Below are 24,634 nucleotides of genomic sequence, written 5' to 3'. Positions count from 1 at the left end.
TTTGAAAGAGAATGGTTGAAAGATTCCTTGAGGAAAGTTAGAGCAAAAGTTTAAGTCTTTCACTTTCGAGGTGCATACTACCTTAAAATATTATACTCAGGCTGATCTGATACTTTTATGGACTCTTTTAGAGATTGTGGAATGAGAGAGTTTTTGTTTGTTTGGTTTTTTTTTTGTTTTGTTTTTTTAAATTTTTTATTGGCTTTCAGAAAAAGAAAGACAAAACAAAAAATAACAACAACAGAAAAGAAAACCAAACAAAGAAAAAAAACCAAAAAAGCAGGACAGTACTTCGGTTTAAAATCTCAAAATTCTACTGGCAAAATAGACTTAATTTTGACCATTTTGAATCCGTGTCATCTTTATCAAAGAAACTTAATTTATGTTTATGTTTTCTACTGTATTCTTTCTTGTACCCATATTGTAAATTGTTGAATCTTTGGTATTCTGTGCAATCTTCTGCAATCATATATGTATTTCTTACCTAAAATTACTAAAACATTAACAGTGAAAGTATCATCTTTCGTTATAATTCCCAATATAACGTTCTCTGGAATCAGTGTTATTGGAATATTACAATTTTTCAGCAAAAGCGATTCTACATCACTCCAAAATTGAAGAATATGTTTGCACTCAAAAAACAGATGGACTATGTCTTCCACCCATTCATTACAAAAAGTACATTTGTCATTTGTGATTACATTTCTTATTTTTAAAAATTTATTGGTAGCTATTGTACGTGTAAGAATCTTGTACTGAAAGCTTTGCAGGGCAGTATCGTCTGTAATTTTGAAGGTCAATGGAAAGAATTTTTTTTAGGTCACCGACATGAAATCTTTCTATCCACTTGGTCGTACTGACTTGTGTTTTAACTTTGTTCATAACCGTACTTTGAAAAAGACTTAAATATACTTTCCTACATATTTTTTCTGAAAAACGCTGGTTTATTAATCGATTATGTGTTTTATTTTTTATTTTTGCTTTCAATTGCTTAGGAATAGCATCAATAATACTTATGAACTTCAACCTTTCTGATTGTGGTATATTGTATTTATGACTAAATTGATTAAATGTCATGACACAGTGATTTTCATCTAGTAAATCTTCCAAATTGCAGATACCATGTCTGTGCCACTTAACATAATGCACTGATTTATTATCGATTTGAATGTTTGGATTGGACCAAATGCACTGTGTGACTGGATCGCTATCCTCGTCATCTTGATTCAATTGTTGCAGTTGGTCAGACCATGTCATCAAAGTATCTTTCCAGAACTTATTTTGACTAAAATATATTGATGCTACATTCCTTGCAATTGGTGGAGTAAAATAGTGGAGACACTGACCACTAAAACCACTAACAGCCTTAAACCATTCCTTCCATTGACTTTCTTTATCACACATTAATCTATGAATCCAAGTAATATGTAAAGAACTAGCTAATGTTGACAAGTCTAACATGTTCAGACCGCCATTTTGCACATCACAGCATAATCTTAGTCTGTTTATTTGGCTGTCTGTTGTTCCATATAAAGTTAAAGAGAACGTCATTCACTTTTTTTACGAGAGTTGGTGGGAGAGTTTTTACAGCTTGTTTTTGTGAAATTCTGAAAAATTCACTTTTCCCATACGGTCAGTTTTAGTTATTTTGTCTTTCCAATTACCGCATTTTCACGGAGATTCCTGATTTTATACCTGTTGTAATTGAAAATTGTTAATAACGTTTCTCAGAAGAATGTTTTGGGGAAGTTAACACTTTCAGAATCGACAAATACTACAGTAACACTAAATCTAAGCATGTTTACCAAAGCCTTTTGGTACTATGGTAGCATTAACGAGACGGTAGACTAGTGAAGTTCAAAATCAAAGATAATGCATCGTAGGGAAGGAACATTAAATCCCGTGATTCGGTCGATTGGAAAACTCTCAATGGAAGTAAACCAAACTGTTGTTCCCCCTAAAAACTTTTGCAAACACAGTACCTTGACACGTATTGGTGTTCGTAAAGAGAAGAGCATAGCTCCACGATCCAAGCTTCCATAAATTACAAATAGGTTTGTGTTGTTTCAGGAATAAGCAGTTGCATAACTCTTTTTAGGTGGCAACAAAACAAGAGACCAGGGAATATCGTGAGGCTTTATGTAACACACCAACATCATCACTTCAGCTTCCATGAAACTCTACTTACCCGTACTTCACAGTGAAACTAATTTAATTTTCAAGTGGCTACAAATTGTTCTGAAATAAGGTCATTGATTTGTTTTGTGTTTCAAAGGATCGGAAGAAAGCTTCTAGGCTCAAATACTTTGGTGCTTAGGTTTATGATTATCAAACATAGAAATTCCACCTGTTGCGGTAGAGTTCATGGTGCTTCACATTTAAGGTAGCAATATCGAAAGACAACCACCAACTGGAGATACAATGTGTTCCTCCAATGTACATACAGGGTGATACCTGAGTCGATGAGATGGCTGATATCTATCGGTCAAAAGGACAAGGCAGAGAAGATACTGTACACAGCGGCTAGATTTAATAAGAAACAGCTACCAGAAAATGTGCTGAGTGACAGCGTTACAGTGGGTAAGATGTGTTCACAGTCGCTTGGTGGGCTATTCAGCTCTGGGACTATTCGCCTCATAGACGAGTGTACAGAAGCGAGAAACATTGTTTGGGGCGAATAGTCCCAGAGCTGAATAGCCCACCAAGCGACTGTGATGTGTTTTATGCATTTGCTTTAATTGGTGATAGAAATACAAGTAGACAGTTTGAGGCGAAAAGCGCGTCAACTTTTCTTGAGAATGCTCATAGTGTATTGAAAGGGGCTAAACTAGATCACCCAGTTATCATTACTCTGCAAAATAATAATAAAAGACTCACCATAAAATTATCCAAAAATAGGTCAGATTGTATTGATAAAATGCATGATAAAATGGTGAAAAACTTATGAAGTAAAGAAAGACGTTTACTTCATGTAAGCTTATTTACACGAATCTAATATGATGCTTACAACTTCATCTCATTCTTTACTATTCTTGACAAATATCGGACGATATATTGTCGCTTTCAGCAAATTTCCAAAATAGTGTCGAATTGATGTCCTATCGTCTTGGCAGACGACATCTGCGTTACACAGAATACTGTCAACGTGCGACTTGTGAACAGTCAACACAACCTAGAGTGTAACCTTAAACTTAACAAAAAACTATTTCACCACAGGCAAATAGGTTCTGATGACGATCCGATATTCTCTGATAGCAACGCACAATTTCGTGGTTGCCGCTTATCATGAATACACGGTATAAATTTCATGCAGTGATTATGCCACGTGTTCTATCCGAAATGGACCTAAATACTAGCTATTCAAAAGTAACTTTTCAGCTTGTATTTTGTTCACGCTTTTTGATCATGGAAACGTATAATTATTTTAATTAAAGTTAGTTGCAGGCTTTTTGTAAAATACAGCCTTTCGCGCGTGACATTGAAGAATTGACAGAAATTCGAAATGTTGGCGCCTGTATTTATTGCTAGCACGATTGGAACCAATTTGGGATAATCGGATCTTCATATTTTTCAAATTTCTCAAAAATGTTAGGTGCTGAATGTCGGGATATTACAAATTACCGATGAAAACAATTTGCAGATTATACAGACACTACTTCATCCGATTATCCCAAATTAGTCCCAATTGTGTTTGCTACAATTTCCTAGTCCGGCCCCTTATTTCAGTAATTGTTATCGTATTATCATGGTAATTAACATAAATTAACATGAAAATATGCAGAAAAATGTTTGTTTTGATTATCAACAATAAAGCTTTGACATCATTAGGGATCCACTCTCTTGTAACAGCGTACATAGCATGTGTTTAAGAAAGGAAATTTGCCTGAAATTAATGATGAAAGTGTGTTATGTGTTTGCCTTCAGATGCCCCAATGTGCCAGAATGGGTTCGGCGGAGGAAGTAATCTGAAGCCGTTTGGCAAGACTCTCGATGAAAACAACATGGACGGCAATTCTAACTGTGAAAATTATGTTAGTCCCAGCGACAACATCGTCTTTTCGAAGACGAATGGGGCCAGTAACGATGATCAAACATTAAGTGGCACAGACGGTGTTACCAAATTGGTGGACGATGAAAAGGAAGAAGATCCGAAGTACACTCTGCTCGATTTATTGAAACGGCCGAGATTGGCTGCGAACACAGCTATAATGTGTCTGGCATGGTAAGGGCTGGACCATTTGATATCCCTTGGTGGGTCTGGAAGATTTATGAGGTAGCATTATTTTTTTAAACTGATCCATTTAACATTATTTTTTTCCACTCCCCCACCTTTTCTGGCTGATTTTTTTCATTGACATTTGCTGGGAATCTTAATTTATCGAAAATCTTCCCGCCTCCCCCCCCCCGATATCAAATTGTCCTTCCCTAAGTAGAAATACATATCCTTCCAGAGATTGGGTCTGGGGCAGTATCATCTCCCTGTACAAACCTTGTTTGTGAGTCTTTTATACCGAAAACTTTATCGTTTCCATAGAAACAAGAAGGTTTTTTCTTACCTTGCCAGTGATGTATTAATCTGTAGGGACAATGTCATCTAGATCTAGATGTAATATAGATTTGCAGTGCCAATCAGATTTCCTCGGCGAAACCCCCGTGATGCACTGCACCAGAAAGGAAACACAGTGCAGTGAGTGATTGCCTCAAAGTCATATAACTGACCTGTCCAGGTTTAACCTCACTGCCTTTCAATCTCGTCAAGGTTTGTGACAAGTTTGGTCTACTTTGGAATATCCTACAACTCAGTCAACATTGGTGGCGGCTTTTATTTATCATTTTTCTTGAACGGAATGGTGGAGATACCAGGCCAAGTCATCGCTCTCTTTGCTACTCTCAAGTAAGTACTTAGTTGACATTTAGTATTTATCTGTTTAGCAGAACTACAATGCGCACCGAGAATACAGATATTCGAAATCTCATTTTTCCATGATACTTTGCTGGTTTGCTGGTTTTGTGAACTAATTTTGAAACAGGGGAAGTAAACGAAGTTTTCGTTACTTGTTTTGTTTTTGTTTTTTGTGTGTTATTTTTTGATTTTGGGGGGATTTTTTTGAAAATTCAAGATATAGTTTTCCAGCTAGAGTTTATGTTGATGTAGCGGCTATTATTTTATTTCAAATTTCGGTTATTAATAAGTAATGTGTATCTCCTTTGATTTCAATCTTGATGATGAAATAGAACATTTTAAAGGGCAAGCAGCTTGAACTTTTGATACTTGTTTCAATATTTTTTATTTTTTTATGTCAGTAGCGAGTTTTTGTTTCACTTCCTAAAGCATGTTGAAATACCAACACTGTGAGAGCGCCTAAGCTTATATGTTTAAATGGGCTCTCCTTGTTTATGTTTTGTTCCGCTTTAGGAATCCATGTTATCAATAACAATAAAGTTAACACAGTCACGCACATGTTCAGTTGACACGCTGTGTCCTGTATATCAACATGCTTTGGGAGTAAAACAAGACACTGTAATTAACATTAAAAATAAATACAAAGAAAACAAATCTTCAAACGTTACAGCTCCCGACTCTTTAATATTTCTTGTGGAATGTTTGAGCAAAAGTTTGAATTTTTTTCTATTTTGAGGCGCGTACTATATTAAATAACCAGGTAATGAGGAAAAACATGTGCGTTCAATGGTAGGTTTCGATCTCAACTTACAAACTTGGCGATCATGTCAATATCATATTCACAGGATAGAGTTGTCGTCTTGACTCCGTTGTCGGATGCGGTTGTTCGATGTTCTTCTGTCAATCGCTAAATTTGAAAGAGACCGCAAGAAAAGAGATGTCTGTAAGAGATCACATGTTAATGTGTTGGCCGGCATTGAATGTGTCGGACCAATAAATCTGATAATCGTAGGGTTGTGAGCATCGATTATCAACTCGGTTACAGACATCAGTTGCCCGTTAATGACATTAGAAATCACTTTGTTACAGGTGGGGTCGACGAATTCCGACATGTACAATTTTGGTCCTAGCTGGACTGTTCTGTGGGATAACAATATTCATACCAGCAGAAACGTGTAAGTATTGAATTCAGGTTTGACAACTTTAGTAATGGCAAGAATATGGTAACAGTAAGCCAAGTGTCTTCACTTTGAGCCGGATAGTTTGCTAACCTTGGTGAAATATCGATTGATCATTTCACCATTTTTCGTAACGAATGATCTTATAATGCAACTTAACTTACCTGTCGCTACGGGCTTCTTACTTTACAAGGCTGAGAAAGAGACCGACAAAAGAAAACTAAATGCTCTGATGCTCTCTCTCTCAGTACTTCCACTGATGTAAAATCCAAAACTCTCACGAATTACTAAAATTGCGCTTCTTTACTAGTTAACAACAACCTTTAGCCTATTGGTATTAAAGTCATTATCGTTGCATGATGTTTTACTTTGATACTAACATCTCTCTCTCTCTCTCTCTCTCTCTCTCTCTCTCTCTCTCTCTCTCTCTCTCTCATGCCCCTAGCTGATGGTACAAACTTAGTTCCTCTTCAACTAACGATGTACCTGATAGGTAAATGTGCAATCACGGGAGCTTTCAGTTGTTTCTGGACTTGGGCTCCTGAACTCTTTCCAACTCTTATCAGGTAAAAATATGAGATACTCTATGAGTACAAGGTAGACTTTGTGATCACCCAACACTTACAAGGAAAAAATGTGATTGCCCAATCCTTAAAATTTAAACACTGTGATCGTCCAACCATTTTAAGGCAAAACTGTGATCGCCTAATACTTATATGGTGAACATTGTAATCGCCCAAACCTTACAAGGCAAAATGTGATCGTCAATCCTTATAAGGTAAAAGCATAGACCAGGGGTCTACGGTAAAAGTTGTCTTCATCAAACCCTTCTTAAGTAAAAATGTGACAAGGTCAACGCCTGGCTACACGAATCAATTGAAGTAAATTTCCGGGGGAGATATGATGGACGTACTCAACCAGTTTCTCCGAACTTCAAAAGACAGTTTGAAGAGTGAAGAAACAGATTGAGTACGTCTGTTATTTCTTCTCACTTTGTACTAGTTCCTGACGACATCAATAAGTTGCAGTTGCATGAGTTGTGTCTATTTCTTGCTCCCGGAATACTATCAATTTCCTATCATGTGACTTGTACGAATGAAGACACGTTTCTAAATATATTTAACGCATATAATTTATGCCGTTGATAAATTAAGATCTCACAACGACCGGACCCTTGTAACAAATTCTGTTCACTGCAATTTTTCAGAAATCTTGGCTTCGGCGTGACCAATTTCTTTGCAAGTTTTGGTGGTGTGGTGGCGCCCTTCACTGTGTACCTTGTGAGTATGGTCTAGTAATGCTTGCTAGCATTGTGCAAAAATATGGTAACCGGTAAAACTTCAAACTTTAAACTCTAGAATTCAAGTCTGGCAAAGAAAACACAGAGTGTAGACAGTGAGATCTCTGCTACATACCAACTTGAAAGTATGATACGTAACTGAATTTTGAGACAATGGAACCTTCTTTTAAGATAGTTTGAGAATAATGCAAAAAGGTGATGATATGCTGGAGGAAAAATTTACAGTTCTGTATCGTTACAAACAACATATTTACGATATTTGAAGATGGTAAATCTCCCTTCATTACTTCTTTTCCTAGATATGACCATAGAACTTCTCATGGATCTCTTTGAGTCCTATTACCTACATATGATTCAGTTAACGTTGCTTATATTGGATCTCCACCAATGACAACACATATGTCAACGTGACATCTCCCCTTGACATCTAGGTCTGATGTAATTTACAGTTCAACATAAAATTGTGACAATGCCAACTTGTGTCTACTTCAACTTAAAAGTATCAACTCTATGTCTACTTGATATGCGCACTTTCTATTCTCCAGTTTATTCAAACCATCCTTTAAACATGTTCGTTATCTGAACGCTATTAGCTTCAACTGGCTAATTCAAATGGTTTGTAACTAATTAAAATTACCTAAACCAATGTGAAAGTAATCTCTTTCCATCAATATATCTTCAAGTCTGTATATGTTTACATTTTGTACATTTTTTATGAAAGTGAAGGACTATGCAAATTTCTTCATACATAAAGATCCTGGCATTCTCCTGTGTACATTTGGTGTGATGGTTATCAACTTGCATTGCAGGCCTACAACAACCTGAATGCCGTTCTGGTCATCTTTGGAATTCTGTCCCTCCTAACGGCCATCATCGTACTATTCCTTCCTGAGACTAAAGACCAACCGATGCCAAGAACCATTGAAGAGGCCGAGGAGATGGCCAAGGCAAAGACGAAACAAAAGAAACTGACCAAGGCAGAGAATGAACCGAGTAATATTCAGGGAAAGGACAATATGACGTACTTTGCTGAGAAGGAAACACAGACACTGTGAAGCACTATGCATTTGAACATACCTTTTGCCACCATGGTTTGTTCCAAACCCATTGTTATCAATGGTGAGTTTGGACCAGTTTAAAGAAACTGGGGTGAACAGATTCGCCCTTTGACTGGACTTGAATGTGTGAAGTTTTCTGGTGCTCACAAAATTACCACATAAGCACAGGAAAATTCTATACAGACCACAGTATGTTTGATACAGAAATTTTTACCACACTGTGATATTACAGGTGACAAAACGCTTTCCTGTTAAAAAAAATTTTGCTACAAATTACATGCTCACTTATTTCCAATTACGAGAAAGCAACTGCTTCTCTCAGAATGACTGCTCACTGACAGAAATGTTTCACTTCTTGCAGAATTCATACTTTATTCATAAAAATTACAAAACGCATACTCGTAGCATTCATCACAATTACATTGTTTTCATATCAAAATTTTTCAATTGGTCTTCGATATTATTACGAATACACTACACCATGTGTGCACACAAACAGACACACACACACACACACATCCATACACTCCAGCTTGTAAATTCAATGCCTGTATACACATCTTAGCAATACACTGACATTATGAATAGCAAATTAAATTGTAAAGTTTTTCACATCTGCATAATATTTGCATTGTACTTCTATTACTGACTCTGGCCAATGTTTTGTTACTCCTTTTTCTATAAATATCACAAAAGATGATTTTCTATAAATATCACAAAAGATGTTTGCAATATGAGTTGAGCTAAATTATATGCATAAAATCTTGCAAAACCTTTTTGCACCAGAACTGGGTAAAACTTCTGTAAACTCGATTGTAAAAACTACAACCCTTCTGAGCCTCTGAAGGGTATTTTGTGAGGCGCTTATCAGTCCCTCTTGGTTACAAAGTCATTTTATGGGAGATTCTCTTGGTATTAACTGCTTTTACCCCTTTAACCTAGTGTACAAGTCCATCCAACCTATTATTAACAATTGGGAAGTACCAAACTTGTATGGTGAATGGGGTGAAGTAGGTAATAACAGGGAATAGCAAATTTCTATTTCTTCAGGTAATAAACCAAACTCTGGACAAAAAAATATTCTTTTGTAGTACCTTTTTGTCTATATTTAAATGAATACATAAACATTCTCTATTGCTTATGATTATTGAAAAAAAATGTACTTTCTGCTGAATATAGAGAAATTAAACTAAAATGTTTTGTTATCTATAGCAAGAAATACAGGATTTGTCCTTCAAGTACTCTGTGGAAATATGCTAGAGCTGGTTAGGATTGGCACATATGAAACACAGGAATCGGTAAATTCTTACATTTCTGTTTCAAAATGCAAAACAAAAGTGACGGGTCAGGGCATAGTCCCTCAATCAAGAGGGACTGTGGTCAAGGTGTAAATGACATGACAGGTACTGGCAAAGCGTGTATGCTTTTTCTCTTTGATGAACAACTAAAGATAAAGTGATGGTCTATATACGGATGGCATCATCAGATGGAAGCTAAAACTTTGAAAGACCAGATCTACTTGGATGGATGGCTTTCGGTTGTTGAAATACTTATTCGACTTGTTTGTTATTATGTGCTGCAGATCTGTCTCTCATTCCATGGTTTTCCTATCGGTGCTTTTGTTGATGTTCACTATTTACATGTAGCTGGTATTGGTCCCATTGTTTTCCTTTGAAATTGTCTTAGATCAATCAAATTGCGCAAAGATACAGTAGATAAACCAGTAAGTAGAATAAACCTTGAGAAGTTTTTGGCACTTTCATTTTTTTTAATAATTTTTTTGTCTGCTGCTTGCATGGTCTGTGCTTAAGTCCTTAAAGCAAACAATCTTTCGCCTTCTCTTTTCTGAACAATTTGAAATATGACTTTGAATTTCAACATACATAACTTCAGGGGTTTTTTTTTAAATCCTAAACTTTGTGCTGTAAGCTCTATTATCACTCTACATGATGACTAGTTTAAAAGTTTGCTTGAGGAAATTTCAAGCACATGATTAAAATTATCGACTTCACAAAAAATATTTCAATTTCTCCTGATACACCAAATGCTGGAAAGAGTGGCTGTGACAAGCCTTGACTGAATCTTGTAATGTCAGAATTGACTGAAAGAGACTTGAGTCAACGTAAACTGCATCAAACTGGCACTTTTTCATCTCTGTCGATGACTTTCAAATGAATTCCATTGGTTGGTGTCATGGTGATTCCTACTTCCAATTTCAAAGGCACCTGGAAATGCAAGGAATGTGTGAGGATTAGTGGAAACTGGATCCACCCTGCACTTTGTGCACTCAACGAACAGTGTCACCAATACTCTCTCATACAAAACTATAGAGGGCTGATTCCTGGAGGCCAATAAATCTCAGTCACAAATACACAGAAATCAAAATTTATTTAACACTTCTTAACACCTATAGAGTATATCATTCATGGATATGGAATTTTGCTGAACCAATGTTGTGATGAAAATCATAAAAACTTATATGTCAAGGGAAATTGACCACAAGCAGGAATAAACATACTCGAACATAGTTGCAACATTATAAAAATTTGTCAAAATTTGTCAAAATTTGTGTCGCAATTGGCTGATGTCACTGATGTATGTAATGCTATATATAGCAGCACACCAAGAAATCTTATCATTATAATAAATGAATATTTTACTGTTACACCATAAAAAACAAATCTTTGTTTGCTTACTTCAGTTTTTGGACTGGTTGTGAACTTGTATTTCTGCAGGACCCTTGACAGGGCTATCTTCATTTCTAACTGTGCAAATCTCATCCCAATGCAATTCCGTGGTCCGTGACTGAATGGAAGGAAAGTGTACGGATTCCTTACTGCCTTGGCTTCCGGAGTAAACCTGGAAAGCAAGGATCCAGATAAATGCAATGACTGACTGAGTAAAACAAGAAACACAATGTCAAGCATACTTATCAAAGAGTGACTGTGTCATGTGGGCTGATATTTGACTTTGCCAACAGAATATCAGCACTTGGTTACAGAAATTTGACATATTTCTCATTTCAAATTCAACAAAACAACATCAAAATGTGACACTCATAGTATTACCCCTTTCATATCATGGTTTGGCCTATACCTCATTGTCATCAATGGTGATTTGTGGACCTGTTTATAAGTACCAGTATTATGGGGTGAACAGGATAAAGGAACTTAGTGCCCTGTCTTTGAAGTGGCAAGTCATTTATTTCACTTGAAATCATCTAAAAATGTGCATCACAAAAACTGTGCTGTGTATTGACATTCCATAGGAAGATAAGTAAATATAGCTGACACACCCTTATGACCATATATGGAATATGCAAATTTGCAGTAACCAATGAATTTTTGCCACAGACTTGTATCTGACACATTGTAGCACTGAACATAACAGAACACGTGCTCACATCAGAGTCCTTGATCAAATTGACAATTCAACCAGATACCATTTATTTTGCATATTGAATTAACTCACTGCAGGGCAAATGCTAAAGTAGTGACAAAACATCGTCCAATCACAAGTACATAAAAGATGCAGCGTCAGTCAGAAGACTTTAAGGACTGAGAAGAATTGAAACATGTCAACGGTAAACAAACTTTTTGGATTTGATTCCAATCTCCTCAGTGAAATGTTGATAAAACAAAAATCAAACTATGAAATAATGATTTGAAATGCCCCTGTATCACAAACATGATAAATTCCTGAAATAGGTTTGTTGGAAAGTTGTACTGCTGACAGCCCATAGAATAAGAAACATTTCTGAATAAAATCTGAACAGTGATTGAGTGGCAAACATAGATACGGTTTCAATGGGCGTAACCTTGACATTCAGTCAGTGAGGTTGCGTTTATAATAAGGGTTCAACCTCTTCCCTCTGACGGCAATGAATTTGGTTTGTCCTCCACGTTTGAATTATCAATGGCCAGTGGATAAGGTGGCATTTTAGTGGTAACAATATCACATGTAACAGAGACGTTGATGAGGAGAAACTCTACCGGTAGTGAAAAACACTCTCAAGCACATTCCACTAGTTACAACTTTAAGTGGTGCTATTGCTCAATACAAGCACGGACAAAGTTAAAGTACAGATAGCTGCAACAAGTTTCAAAATAGGGATATTGGCACCATACCTTTCAGGGTCAAATTTTTCCGGATCTGGCCAAAATTGTGGATTATGATGGATACCATATATGGGAATATCCACTTGAATTCCTTTTGGGAAGTGAACACCATTAATTGTACAGGATTCAAGACATTTGCGATTCACTCTGTACAAATGGAAAAGACAAGGAAAGGTTTGTTAAATGATTCACAGAGTAACATGTACATCTACATTCTTAACATTTATATATATGACTCACTTGAATTGAATACCTAACAACGCTTACTCATTAACAACTTTAACTTAGATATAAAAAATATGGCAGAAATCCTGGGAATATTTTTCACCTTGATTTAGATGGCTCCATTCAATTTTATCTTCCTAAGACAGAATGCGCCTCGCGACAGGTATTCAACTCTCAAATATTTACAATTATTTTCTGATCTACCACTTATTAGGCTCATTTTAAAGCTCTTAGAGTAAGAAAAACTACTGTCTTAATTCTTCAAAAATCAAAAATTGAATTTTTTCTTTAGAGTTAACAATTCTCTTCTGATATACCACATGTGGGGGTTCATTTTAAAGCTCTTGGTGAAAAAAAACTTTTCCATGGCTTAGTTTTTCAAAATTCGAAACTTTTTATTTTTCTCCATAGAGTTAACACAGCGATGGCAGCCATTTTGAATTCCAAATATCGGTAAATGTTAGGTACTTTGTTTCTCTAGTACCAACGTTTGCATGGTGACCCCTGAATTTATTCTTAATTTAGAAAGAGAATAGTTGAAAGTACCTTTTAAAACATTTAAATTTGTGCAAAACTTTTTAGCATTTCACTTCCGAAGTGCACACTGCCTTACACAATTTTTTATCAAAGTACATGACTTACTATCAATCATAGATCTTCATTCACCTTTATTAAAGCTACAAACTTTCTGAAAAGACCAGTCACTAGCATAGTGTGAATCAAACTGTTACGAGATACATCATTGGATAAAAACTATGCTGGTGAGATACAAAGGGTACAGAAAGCCAATGAGTTACATCATTGGATAAAAACTATGCTGGTGAGATACAAAGGGTACAGAAAGCCAATGAGTTACATGTTTATTAATAATTGATTTTAAAAACGTACCGGAATGCAGCTGGATAAAGCCGCTGAGTTTCTGATATAACCATTTCCATATATGGTAATTTCTGAACCGAATTGTAATCCAAATTTGTCTGAAAGAGTTGGTAACATATAGTTCTTTTCAGATTAAAGTTCAGACTCAGATGAAGACTGTGAAGCATGACACTAAATAGTTTACAGTATTAAAATATACTTGAACAAAGGTTCAACAATTTCTTAAACTTACTTCCTCACAAACATTCATGACATAATGTAGTTTAAAAAGACAGAAGGATTTTATGATGAAAATTTTTCGAAATTTTGAAACAATGAAGCAGTTTCTCTGTGAGCTGTGTGGATCAACAAAGTGGTATTTATTTATCATGATCATTTCACATCTTACCTCTCCCTTGAGTGCATCATCAACTTCCTGAATCAATCTTTCCTGAATCTCAGGATGTCTTGCCAACAGATAGCAACAATATGCCAGGGTATTTGTGGTTGTATCGAAAGCTGGAATGTCAAAAATTTAATTTAAATAGGATGACTGTACTTGTATACTTCTTTTAAATACTGGTGACAAAATATTTTTGAAAGATTGTAACTCAAAATGAGAAATCTTGGATTTTCTCTCAAATATAAGTGAAACCATCACTTCACATTATTTCTGATAACACAATGACTGTCTTTTAATATGTGAACTCACTGTCTCAACTGTTCTTCCTTATGTCAATAGTATACATACCGTGATCCTGAGTTTATCTTTATGCAAGACCATCCTCAGCAATTAATGTAATTTTTCCCATCAAATTTTTAGTGCAACATTTTACCAATTTTTATTAATTTTTCTGTACTTTTTTGACAATTTTGGACCATTGAAATGAACATCAAATTTTATTAAAATTTTGGCAAAAATCTGGAAAAAAAACTGACTGGGTATATTTATAAAACGGACAAAAATTGACTTTGGCACTCAAAGGGTTAAACCTTGACTTACAGCTTTTGTAATATGCTCAAAAAAATGTTACGCCACATTTTAAATTGTTAGATCAGAAAATACTATACAATCAGAAATTTGCTCTCACAACTTCTGAATAGCTTTTCAGACCTACTGAAGTATTCGATGCAAGTATTTTAATCATTCTATTGATTAAAGTCCAGTATATCAAGTTAATTCTTGATTTAGTCTATTAGTAATGAATGTTGGTTCCATACCAGCAAGTAAAAACACCATAATCTGTGCTTTCATCTCTATTCTTGTAAGTTTGGTTTTTTGCATTGATTTGGATGAAAATCCGTTCGCAATCTCTTTTCCCGATGACGTCTGCTCTGCAGCTTCCAGGAGAAGTTGACAGAAATCTCTTCTTTCCTGTCAAAATTCGAAATCAAAAGTTGTTAAGGATTTGAATATTTTTGGAATCAATTGTTCAATAATTTATCAATTCATACTAAGTAATTAACATTAATCAATCTTAAAGGTATAAAATAAATTAAAGGGAAACCGTCGTCAGGAGTCAGGACTGCGCCTGTGAGAGTTTCTCGTTTACAAACAATATATTTTGTGCACGATATTTAGATGCACCTCATCATCATAGCTGCAACATTTAAATTATACGATGTAGATTATGACAGACATGTTTTAACTTTCATCAATCACCATCATACCTTGGATACAGTGTTGCCATTGGTTGTATGGGTCCCATATGACCTTTGAGCGCAGTTCCGACAACTATATCCCTTTAACTAAAAGGTTTTAACTAATTGATCACTGCAATACTTACTGATCCGTGTATTTGCCTGGAGTCTAGAAGTTCGTCCATGATATCTTCAAAGAATTGGAACATTGGTTTTCTTTGCTTCATGACAAGAGCTGCTGTGGGCGGTATCAGGAATGGAAACACAGCTGTGGAAATCAACAGAATGTTAATATGTCAGTCTGAACCTACACAACAAATTGCTTCTCCACTTCACAGCTAAAGTTTTGCACCGTCTAATTTTGTGATGTGATAAATTTTGTCTGTGGAGGGGATAAGAAGCGGTAGAGTTCAGGCTAGCCTAACACATTTGTTTGCGGCTGTTTCTTTTGATAAATTGTTGGTCTGACCTATGACCATCTTCAGATCTTCCTCTGTTTTTTTGATGTACTCATAATGACAAATATACTCATTAAAAGGACAAATCGGCCATTTTTCATGAATTTTGTTTGATACGAAATACTATTTATATTGTTTGACATGTTGAAAAATAATGAATGAATGGGTGACCATGCATATATTTTGACCCTGGTTATAGACACAATACATGAAACCAACGAGAGAAAGAACAAATGGTCATGACGATTTATTCTTTCTTGATCACGATGGTTTCATTTGTCTATAACCAGGGTCAAAATATGCATGGTCACCCATTCAGTCAGTATCTTTCAAAATGTCAAACAATATAAATAGTATCTCACATCAAACAAAATTCATGAAAAATGGCCGACTTTGTCCCTTTAAGATAGTTTGTTTGTATCTTATATGCACCACTGACAGTAATGTTTCATGATGGACTTATCAAGCATAATTGTTTCATGAACAATACATAAAACTGTCAAGTCATATAAACACTTAGCTTCAGACTAAATTAGAATTGCTCCAAGTCTATCGGCATATTAATTTATCAAAAAAGAATAAACTGAAAGACTAAACTTCAGTACGCTGTCGTACTAAGTGATAGGCTGTTTTGTATATCATGGGGTGAACACCTTGGCCCACAGACTTGTGAACCTTGCAGGGTTTGGCTTGCTATAAATAATTCATGATGACATAAGGCTTATAAATATGCATAGGAAGGTAGGCAGAGTTTCTCCAGGAATCTGTGTTGGAATCATGTTGCAATCATTAACCAACCATTTCTTTATTACTCTGATTATGGAAGTTTTATATGTCAACATAGCTTAAGTGATAAACTGATTGCTTAGGAAGTTCAAAGTCCTTGTCAATCATTTGCTGAGTAGTATGCTTATGTCAACAAACGGCAAGACAGCTTGTAACACTAGAGGGTGTTTGCAAGGTACACCAGTCGCTTGGCAAGCCAGTAACTCAGCTGCTAGGACTAATCTAAAGCAATATGAAGACTAAAGGTCTCTGTAATGAACCATTTGACGAGTAACATGGCAACAAGTTAGCAAGAATGCAGCTTTAGGTTATGATCATTGGCCTGTTAAACTGAAAATCTTGTGACTCAGGAAAGTCCATGGAAATAGGTCAATCACCCCTTGGGTGCCAAAGACCATTTTTGTCACCTTCATCAAATATGAAACCAAGTCAATTTTTTTCAGATTTTTGCCAAAATTTTAATAATGTAGCCAATGAAACGAGATATTCATTGGTACAAAGTTAAAGAAAAATTATAAAAATTGGTAAAATGTTGCACTAAGATTTTGGTTGGAAAAATTACAGCAATGGAAGTAAGCTATCTTGTGATTATAATAGCTTGTTAAACTGAAAGTCTTGTGACTTGGCAATGTTCATTAATATAAGACAATGAAGTAAAATTTTATATCAGAATTATTGGTTAACTCACATGTGACAAAAAACCTGACACTTTTAAAAAGGAATGATCCAACTATCTGAGTTGATTTTTGAATGAACTGGTTGTTGAGGTCCTTCTGTGTCTCAATGTCAATGCCAAACGCTGCAGCTGCGATGACATCAAGGGTGTAGTTTCCGAACACCCTGTGTGAAATGAATGAAAACATACGTGGTATTTAGAATAAATATGAAAAGTTGTCCATGGTGAGTATATATAACCACAAACAGTGGAGTGGACTGCAGTTGTCACGAACTAGAAGTAACAAACCTAGTTTAGTAATTACTCAAAATACCGTACTGCTGTATCTTAAATTTTTTTGCTAGCCGCTCTATTACAACACTTACAAAATGGCCATGCATCTTACTAAAACAAGAACAGATACAATGTATGCTCAAGGGACTACAAACATCAACTTTGAACTTTGACTTCTTCCTTTTGCTCTTGAGAAGTACATGAACTGCACAGGTCATGAAATACAACACACCAGATCTCAATTATTTAGTAAAAAAGACCTTTAAGTGACCTGATGACAATAACTTACTTCCAGAGATTAAACGAGTCACCTTTGACCTTGTGTGATTCCAGAGCGTTGAGAAGTTGTGATGTAGCAGCGTTAATAAACGGCGACATCTGGAACAAAAATTAATGAATAATTAGCATTAAGTTATAGTACGTATTGGTGTGTGTAGTGATTTTGCGAAGTTTTAGTAAGATAGGTAAATGGTGTAGAAACTCCATTACAACTCCAGGTTCCCTTGTTAATATGACTGAGGAACCCCGTTTCACCAGAGTATTGGCCTTAACCTTGTACTCTGCGCCTCAAAAAATGAAAGACTTAAAATTTTGTTAAAGCTTTCCTCAATGAAACTTTCGACCATTTTCTTACTAAATCAAGAATAAAAATCACAGGCAACAGTGCAAAGTTTTGTACTAGTGAAACAAATTATCTAATATTTGCTGATGTTTATAAATCAAAATGGCTGTCAGCCTTGCATTAAAGTAAAATAAAATTTTTGAAAAAATAAGATAGTGAATTTTTTTCTTATGCAAATGAACTCCAACAAGTGGTGAATCATAAAAATTTGAGTCTGCATATCTGTCCCCAAGGCACATTCTATCTGAACAAAAACACTGATTTGGAAGAAAATAATTGAAGACATCGGACACACATACAAACACATACCTCTTTCATTTTGGCTGCGCTGAATGCCGGTGTGAGAATTGTCCTCACCTCCTTCCATCTCCTGTCTTCTAAAAACAGGACACTCTGTCCAAAGACAGGATTTGTGCGCTTTGGTGACCCCAGTGCATGCTGTAATTGAAGAAAGTCACTGTCTAATTCAGGGTGGAGATCATACAATAGGAACACATGATCACCGGATAGTGTATTTAACCCTTTGAGTGCTGTAATTTTCTCCCGCCAAAATTTTAGTGCCAAATTTTACCAATTTTTATTAATTTTTCTTAAATTTTTTGATAATTTTGGAGCAAATGGACATCACATTTCCTTAGCTACAGTTTTTTAATCAAAATTTTGGCAAAAATCTGAGAAAAATTGACTGGGGTTTATTTCATAAAGGGGACAAAACTAGACTTCGGCGCTAATAGGGTTAAGTCTATGTTTTCAATATGTGTCACAGGTAAAGATTAGTGAATGCAAACCATTAAATTTTGACTTAAAGGATTTTCCTGTCGGGCTTTAAGCTAAGTATCCAAACCCTACGGCTAATCCTGATGATTTCCTAAGTTACTGCTGAAATTAATACACAAGACAATCTGAATTATTAATCTAGTCTTTGCCAAATATATAGTCTCAATGCCTTGGCTGCCAGAAATTTCTTGTGAGATCCAGTGCATGTTCACAGTATGTTTTGTACAGCCATTTCATTACATTGTGGTAGTCAAACGGTTCATATGCTTCACATTACCTTTGATTGATGACAACACAGAAGATTAATGATTTGAAGTGTAACCATGCCATGTGTATACTCACATGTCTATTCTGGAACTTGTGAAATTCTTTGACCAGTATTTGTTTTAACATATCTGGATCTGCAACCACTATGGTCGGTTTCCTGCCCTCGTAGCAACTGAACAAAGTCAAAATATAATGTGAGGACTTTTGAAAACATTGGCATTAATATTTCAAACTGGCCCTATGGTACTGTGAAAATATATTCATTTTGTTCAGTTCAACACTGATGCATTTTCTGTATTCTATAAGTTATTATAATACTAGTACATGATTTGCCACAAATTTTCTGCCACCCTTCTGTATTCTGCTGCAATACAACATAATTTACAAATAATTGGCAGTTTGCAAATGTTAAAATGCATCTGTCATCTTTCAATGCTTTGTAAAAATGATTACATTACATTACCTGTAGAATGTTAAGGTTAATACCAGCTGCATTGGAGAATTTAATTTAAAATTAAATCATTTTTAATTTAAAATTTTAACATCTATTTGAAACTTTTATCAGCTTGGTTCAACAAATATTAAGAGGAAGTAAAAAGTGACATATGCCTGTTCCTCCAGACAGCTTGACACATTTATCTTATTTTGATAAACAAATTTGAATTTCAAAGACAAGCTGGTAACTCATGATACATACATAAGTCTGTGTTATACAGCTTACCAAAATATTTCACCATATTTCTTGATCAAATTTGTAATGTTGATGTGATATTGTGGCCCACCGTGGAGCGCAAAGAAACTTCCGACAAACGGCCATGGAGTGGGTCCTGGTAGATTTGTATGTGATAATACAGAAAATGCTGACACAGAAATCCTAAGGAGGAAACGAGATAACATACACGTATGCACTGAGAGGTTACAGTACGTGATTGTAACGTGATTACATATACAAGTATTGAGGGTCAAAAATCATATGTACGTACAGTGAAAATACTATCACCATTCAAATCATTTTTAAAACACTTTGACTTTCATAATCAATCCTATCCGAGGAGAAATTACTGCTCCATGAATATTTATGTGACAGGCAGTTTTTTCGGGGTAAATCTGTAGAGTGAGTCAGCATAATTGCCTTGACCCACTCATACACTCTTCATAGACAGACTTATCTGATATGAATACCCATAGATACCGTACTCTGTAACTATAAAGTTTGTATATTGTACATGAATGGAAATGGTATAGGTTTTGATGAGCTACTTTCTATGAATGATAATCATTCAAAAGCAGAACTTTGGGGCTGGATCATCGCTTTGCAGTGACATACTGGGATATTTCTAACAATTGATTTCTTTTCATTTGAAAAGACCTATTGTACACTGCAAGTCAACTGGAACATTGTCTGGGTCATTGACCTCTGTGACCAGCTCCTTCACTGTACCTGTACCTGGTACACCCTGATACCTGCAAAATCATCTTTTTTCAGTGTTTCCACATTGAAATTCTGACCAAAATGACGTGGAATCTTATTGTCGGCAGGATACTTATCATGTTTTCATAATTTTTAAACTCTGATGCTGAAGTAATTTACATACGGGACTTACCACATTAGAAAAATAATTACTATTGTCAATAAAATAGTTGTGACCGGTACTGAGGTCAAGCCGAGGTCAAAGGTCAGGTCTGATATTGCCATGTTACTTCTTCAGTGTCCAATGAAATCAGTTATACCACTTTGTCATTACCTGTAAATAGAAAAAACAGAAGTCTATTGAAATTAGCTAAAAATCACGCAATTAACGCACATTCTTGCCAAGTCCATATTTCACCACCAGGTCAAGATGGTTAAAATTAATGGTACAGAACGTATTCCACATAGTGTATTTTAACATAATACTGTACATTTGAAGGCTGTTGAAAACATAAATACTGTAAACTTGACTTTTTTGGACTAAAGATGCTATAACATACCAAGCCAAGTGGGTGAAAAGACGTCATGTTTGAGCTCAATACTGCTTTTTACTGACTTGGCTGATTGGGAAGTAATATTAGTCTTAATACTGTCTGGCAGGAAAAGGATTAACAGATAAAAAACTGTTCAACTGAACGACTGGCTTATGGAACAGTATTTTACATTTTGTATTTAAATAAATTCTTTTTTGTCAATTTTATATTTTGCATCTGTGATAGAATGTTAAATTTCAAGTATATAGTTGGCCATACTGATTTAGCACATGATCCAGGCTGTTGATAAATTTTCCACTGCCTTTTGACAATACGATATGGGCACAGCTAGTTCATGTAAACAATTTTCCCCAACGGCAAATAATTTACACTAAATTTCCCCATATGCTATACAACGTGTCAAAACCTACGAAAGCAAAACCAGCAATAATTCTGTAGAAAGACAGCAATGGACTCCACACAACATTGGAAAGGATAGTATAAATATGCTTATCCGTAAACTACATTCACTTTTCTCATTGAAAGATTGTCATGTATTTTGACAGGAGCGATAAACTTTCAACAAATTCTGTGTGACAGCTCTGCTATGGTGAAATACACATCCTCTAACATACTGTGATGGGGGTATAGGTCAGTGAACACAGACATTCCAAATGGGCAGACATAATTTCTACATCCTTTATTTCCTAGTATACCAATTAAAGCCACACCTCACTCACACATACGCTTCAGAAATTGGTTTTGAGAAGGATCGTAAACTTACACGTAGTCACAAAGGACTGAAAGTACATTAAAATAATTATGATTCCATCGTTGGTCACAGCAAATAGGTATATTACAATTGTACTGCAGCTATTGTCAGTTGTATACTTCCACATAATTTTAATTCCTCTGGTAGACATAGAGATCTTGTGGAGAAACATGTCGGAGACTATAATCTGTCACTCAAATGATGAGTGACAGGCTCGTACCTTAAACTATAAAAAGAGTTTGCATCTCACCCACAAATTTGTCAACTGTGGATTAATCCTGATGGGTGTAGCATGCTGGGATAAAATATGTTACCCATTCCAGACACCTCGTGACCTGGTACCACCACTTACTGGTATTAGTGGGTTAGCATGGTCCAACTTAATGACATAAACGTACATCTCACAGATTTGGTCATGGATATAATTATTGGACCAGTTGTGATGCCATATTGTTTAAGTTGCTTTTAAATAATTTGATGACAGTGGTGAACTTGACCGCACTCTGTTCGGTAAATGACTCTTAATTTACTGGCAATACAACTAATATCATTCTTGCTAAGTTTGCAATCCAATAAAAGTAAAAGAAAGATGTTTTGAGTCTGATTAAATATGGGTCACAAAGGACAGGCTTTACTGTGCTGGAATATTTAAGGGCTGTGGATAATTAAAACATATGCGCACAGTAAACGCAACTAAGTTTGTTTGGCCTCAACCAATGTCCACCTCCCCCTCAATTTCCCCTAACCAATGTCCCCCCTCCCTCAATTTCCCCTAAACAAAAGTTTGAAAGTGTGAAAATCCACCCAAGCCTTTATCAGCATACAATCGGTAATTATCTCACTCTGAAGTCACGCATATCCTACAAACCAACTCCTATATTTTTGCACGGTAATTGAAATACAGCCAAACGCCCATCCCCTCCCCCAACACAAAAATTGCGCTTACCATGCACAGGTTTTAATTATCTACAGCCCCTAATGGCATCAAAATTATATCGATCAAGACAGACTTGTGTATATAAAACGTATACAGGGTGGGGGCAATATACCTCAGTTATGTCACTATTTAATCATGGACAGTATAATCCTTCTACAGTACAGCTGGACTTTTTTATCAACTGTGCTGATAAAAAAATTAACCTTGATCTATGGACCATCCAAAGTTTCAAACAATCATTACAGCAATCTATAGTATTGTCCGTTGGTGCTACATCACTGGTGTAAAGTCTATTTATCTATGCCCCCTAGTCTACCCACTACTCATCTGATTAAATTTGTAAAGGGTGATACTACCAAGAGTCAGGGCTCCAAAACTATAATAGGGAGACTAAATGCATGTTCTTAACCTTAATTTTTACAATCATGGTTCAAACCGCTGTAATAGGTCAACCTACCCTATTAAAAGCAACAGGGTGTTCCAAATTCTGGTGGTTAATGGAATTAAGTCCTCTTTTACAAAATCATGGATGACCTCTTATATTTTAAAGTCATTTCAGTGTACCTGGTTCAGGCAAGACATCAGTATCAGTGAACGGTTACCAGGCAACCTGAAGACACATGTCTACCACTGAGGGAATGGCCTTGGGGATTATGGAATTTCTAATCTAAAGCATGTATTTTAGCTTAAATATTACACTGGAATTTTAAAGGTCAAATCAATTTTCTACATAACTGGGAGAGGCAGATAATGGTCTAACTTGTTATAGAGTACGAATTTCCAAAGCAAATTTCCTACAGTCTTTCACTCACTTGTTCACATGTTTATGAACATTGTTCCAATGTTTGCTGTTTTCGTTAACTTACAAAGTTCGACTTTAAAAATTTCAACATGTGTATGACATCCCAATGTTCATTTCTACCTTGGCAATAGCCGTTCACCTACATTGCTTGTTGTGTACTGTCCATTGTCCACATAACGCCTGTGACTGGTTACGTACTTTCACACCTGCAGACTGTGAAACGATCCTCGGGTTTCCTTATTTAAAATCGCACTCGGCGGAACCCACAAGAAAGTATAAATCAATACAACATCCGTGGAGTGGAGTGGACGGCACATCCGGTTAGTGCTTGAAAATTACTATTAGTAACCATAGACTGTAGCATACGCTACATGCTGCTACACTGGCACCATGCACCGGTGACTGACATGCCAAATTGTAATCACAAGCGTAACGTCCTCGTCTTCACACTGCACAGAACTCACAAGTGTCGCTACTACTAGGTCAGCATGCCCTTTGAAGAAGCGGATACCGATATTACTATGAAGTTCACACCACATGTACACGGTGAACAACCAGTGGCAAGTACTGTATATTCACTCTACATGTTATACCGTATATTTCGTAACTCACCGGCGTCCGTCTTTATATTTGCGTGTTCATCAACCACGTTCTGATCAGTCATGCGAATGTCCAGGAATGTGTCCAAACCTTGTACAGATTCGATTGTATGCTGATGTCTAGACGGTTTCGGAGTTCCGCCAGTCCATGCCCTCTTAGTGACCCGTACCCTCTTGTGACCTAAATTTTCCACAGGTCCACGACGCGATACGCGTGACAAGCATGTGATACATACGCCCCTACATGTCCTCCTGTCAGCTGTTTTATATGTGTGAGTTGTGTAGGTTAAAGCCCCCACTCAATTATCAGATTTATCTAATATAAATATTATTTACTTGATGAAATATTCAATGGAAAACAAAAGAATGGCAAACTGTTAATGAGCTGAACATTGACACATTCGCTAATGCGAGAACCTGGGATTGAGAAGGGCGCCTTT

At 35.9% G+C, this 24,634-nt stretch overlaps 2 protein-coding genes across 3 annotated transcripts in view; one reads left to right on the top strand and one right to left on the bottom strand.

Annotated features, from left to right (window-relative positions):
- Window positions 1–8,795, top strand: part of LOC139140421 (organic cation transporter protein-like) — a 20,331-nt gene extending 11,536 nt beyond the window's left edge. The window contains exons 4-10 of the mRNA XM_070709652.1: window positions 2,447–2,580; window positions 3,925–4,222; window positions 4,760–4,894; window positions 5,993–6,078; window positions 6,527–6,647; window positions 7,289–7,361; window positions 8,191–8,795. Of these exons, the coding sequence (XP_070565753.1) occupies window positions 2,447–2,580; window positions 3,925–4,222; window positions 4,760–4,894; window positions 5,993–6,078; window positions 6,527–6,647; window positions 7,289–7,361; window positions 8,191–8,436 (1,093 nt within the window). The 3' untranslated portion in view covers window positions 8,437–8,795. The remainder of the gene's footprint in view (window positions 1–2,446; window positions 2,581–3,924; window positions 4,223–4,759; window positions 4,895–5,992; window positions 6,079–6,526; window positions 6,648–7,288; window positions 7,362–8,190) is intronic.
- Window positions 8,786–24,481, bottom strand: LOC139140422 (cytochrome P450 3A9-like). Of its 2 annotated transcripts, none has more exons than XM_070709668.1 (14): window positions 24,208–24,481; window positions 20,745–20,885; window positions 19,862–20,014; window positions 19,216–19,312; window positions 18,406–18,534; window positions 17,764–17,852; window positions 17,214–17,365; window positions 15,428–15,549; window positions 14,862–15,015; window positions 14,050–14,159; window positions 13,671–13,759; window positions 12,567–12,704; window positions 11,136–11,298; window positions 8,786–10,664 (listed from the first exon to the last, which is right to left on the bottom strand). In XM_070709668.1, the coding sequence occupies exons 2-14, from the start codon at window positions 20,834–20,836 to the stop codon at window positions 10,572–10,574; spliced, it is 1,581 nt and encodes a 526-aa protein (XP_070565769.1). In that variant the 5' UTR covers window positions 20,837–20,885; window positions 24,208–24,481; the 3' UTR covers window positions 8,786–10,571. The 2 variants fall into 2 exon arrangements, with proteins under 2 accessions (XP_070565769.1, XP_070565780.1); XM_070709679.1 differs by lacking the exon at window positions 24,208–24,481 and adding an exon at window positions 23,739–23,902.
- Window positions 24,482–24,634: the final 153 nt, after the last annotated feature.

Source organism: Ptychodera flava, chromosome 1 (genome assembly GCF_041260155.1).
Source record: "Ptychodera flava strain L36383 chromosome 1, AS_Pfla_20210202, whole genome shotgun sequence".
In the NCBI taxonomy this organism is placed as follows: domain Eukaryota; kingdom Metazoa; phylum Hemichordata; class Enteropneusta; family Ptychoderidae; genus Ptychodera; species Ptychodera flava.
This window is presented reverse-complemented; position numbering and strand designations above follow the sequence as displayed.

Excerpts from the sequence above, each read along its gene's own strand:
- LOC139140422 (XM_070709668.1), bottom strand. The coding sequence starts at position 20,836 with ATGGCAATATCAGACCTGACCTTTGACCTCGGCTTGACCTCAGTACCG. Across the intron at positions 14,160-14,861 it reads TATGGTGTTTTTACTTGCTG|CTTTCGATACAACCACAAAT; the intron begins GTATGGAACCAA and ends TTGACATTCCAG. Across the intron at positions 12,705-13,670 it reads CTTTATCCAGCTGCATTCCG|AGTGAATCGCAAATGTCTTG; the intron begins GTACGTTTTTAA and ends CCATTTGTACAG.